The 2,432-nt window shown below is 32.2% G+C and overlaps 1 protein-coding gene across 1 annotated transcript in view; it reads right to left on the reverse strand.

Moving 5' to 3' along the window:
* LOTGIDRAFT_168979 (hypothetical protein) overlaps window positions 1-2,432 on the reverse strand; it is a gene marked incomplete at both ends in the record, with an annotated part of 8,427 nt that overhangs the window by 944 nt on the left and 5,051 nt on the right. Inside the window, one exon of the mRNA XM_009067277.1 lies at window positions 2,168-2,350. Coding sequence (XP_009065525.1) covers window positions 2,168-2,350 — 183 coding nt within the window. The remainder of the gene's footprint in view (window positions 1-2,167; window positions 2,351-2,432) is intronic.

A 2,432-nucleotide genomic window follows, 5' to 3' on the forward strand; every position in this document is an offset into this window, starting at 1 on the left:
AACAAGTATAGTTCAAACAACTTAAGTTATTAAATTTTACTAAAATAAGTCATGAGTCGTATATAGAAATAAGAAAATTGAAAAACATTGATTCACCTTTAGGTAAATGGACTAATTTTCGTAACAATAACCTAAAAGCATTAAAATATACATTCAAACTTACAAATGATCCAAAACTAAGACATTTCCAATTTAAAATTATGCATAAACTAATAGCAACCAACTCGTATTTATATAGAATCAAATATAAAAAATCGCCTAACTGTGATGCTTGTGATCAATATGATTCTATAAAACACTTCTGTTTTTAATATAATGATTTACAACCATTTTGGAATGACCTTCTTAGTAAATTAAATGATATCTCGACTCAAGCCATTGTATCATTGGAAATAATTATCTTAAATTATTCAATATGCGGAAAATATAAGTAATTAATAGATTTCATACACTCCCAACCTCTTACATTTCAATGAGAGACTTAAACAAATTGAAGAAAATGAAAAACAAATAGCGATGAATGACGATAAACTTGAAAGACACATGGAGAGATGGTCTGGCCTGCAATATTTTTTGTAATTTACTACTGACGAAATTAAACAGATAAATATTATTATTATCTTTATTTATATTATTATTCTTATTTATATTATTATATTACTATTAAAAATCTTTGTAGTAGAAATACGTTGTAAATATGCTATTATTAGTAATAAAAGCTTTCAAAAAAAAAAAAAAAAAAAATACCATCAAAAAAGGAATATTTTTAAAAGCTTTTATCATATCACAATTTTATTCTTTATTTTTCTTGTACACTGTGCTAATTTATACTGATGCGTCTATGAATTGATATTTTTGATTTTTAATAAATATAAGTTATCATCAAATTCAAACATGAACAATGTCTCATTGCTGTACACACATGGGCAATAAACTGTAGTCTCTATCGTGCCTGCAAGCCGAATTTGACACAATTTTACTAAGTCAAGGGCAATAACTCTGAAACCGTTCAACCGATTATTACCAATTCCGAACTTGACCGAGACCTCATCAATATATAGATGGATACCAAGTTTCATATAGATCGGATAAAAACTGTTTCTATCATACCTACTAGCTGAATTTGACGCAATAACTCTGAAACCGTTCATCCGATTGTTACCAATTACGAACTTGTCTGAGATCTCATACATATATACATGCATACCAAGTTCAGATAAAGATCAAGATCAGATAAAAACTGTAATATCTATTGTGCCTACAAGCCAAATTTGACGCGTCTTTACTAAGTCAAGGACAAGAACTCTGAACCCTTTCTTCCGATTATTACCAATTTCGAACTTGAACGAAATCTCATCAATATATCATACTAAGGTTCATCAAAATCGGATAAAAACTGTAGCCTCTATCACACCTACAAGAAATGTGAACGGACGGACGAACCGACGGACAAGGGCGACGGCAATATACGCCCACATTTCCATGTGGGCGTATAAAAAAGGTGAGTCTGAAAGCATGGTTTATTTATTTCATACTTATTTAGACTGCAATCTAAGCACTTAGCTATAGATACAAACTTCTATGATACAAGAATAATGTGTCAATTGCAGTCAAGGGTTGAAACACTGTGATAGAGGGGGAGGGGAAGGGGGCATCTTACTCCCTGCACGTTAGCCTGTTCCCATCATTTACATTGACATCAAATTTTGTGACTTGGGAATGGGAATGGGAAGACGCCTTCGATTACAGACAACAAAAAGTGTCCATTGAATAATAGCGATTATATTTATTAAAAATCAAAAATATCAATTCATCGACGGCATTATAAAAAAAATTGTGATTTGACCAAATGAAAGATTTTAAAAATATTCGTTTTTTGATGTTGACTGTTTTGATTCCCGAATTTGTGCAAATTTAGTTTCGATTTTTTTGTCTTTTCTGACCCAATTCGGACAGTTCGGACGGTTCGGGAATTCGGAATTTTACACCCACCGCCCTGGGAACTTTACTAGACTAGATTTTGAACAGCAAATGCGGCAATCCTCGGCAGTTTCCTTAAAACTGAATATGTTGAAGAGCGATAGCAGAACTTGCATGGTAGACCGATTGAAAGGATGATATTAATTGTTTTTAAAATGTTATCGATTGAAATGTTATGAACAAATACCTCCACTAACGGAATAATGTTGCAGTACCATTTGACTTGCACGTGTGTCCGCCATAAATAAAAACCCTCCTTCCTGTTGGCATTGGATTTGAGCTTCCAGCCAAGTTAGGATGGTGTCGTTATACAGGCTACATATTTTACTATGCGAGTCTTCTTTGTATCCAAGCTGTATAGGACATTCAGCTGAAATAATATCATATTATAAATATGGCTTTCCTAACTGATAGAGCTAAATTTCAATTACCCTAACACTTAAACACGAGAC

This window comes from Lottia gigantea (genome assembly GCF_000327385.1).
Source record: "Lottia gigantea unplaced genomic scaffold LOTGIsca_81, whole genome shotgun sequence".
Classification (NCBI taxonomy): Eukaryota; Metazoa; Mollusca; class Gastropoda; family Lottiidae; genus Lottia; species Lottia gigantea.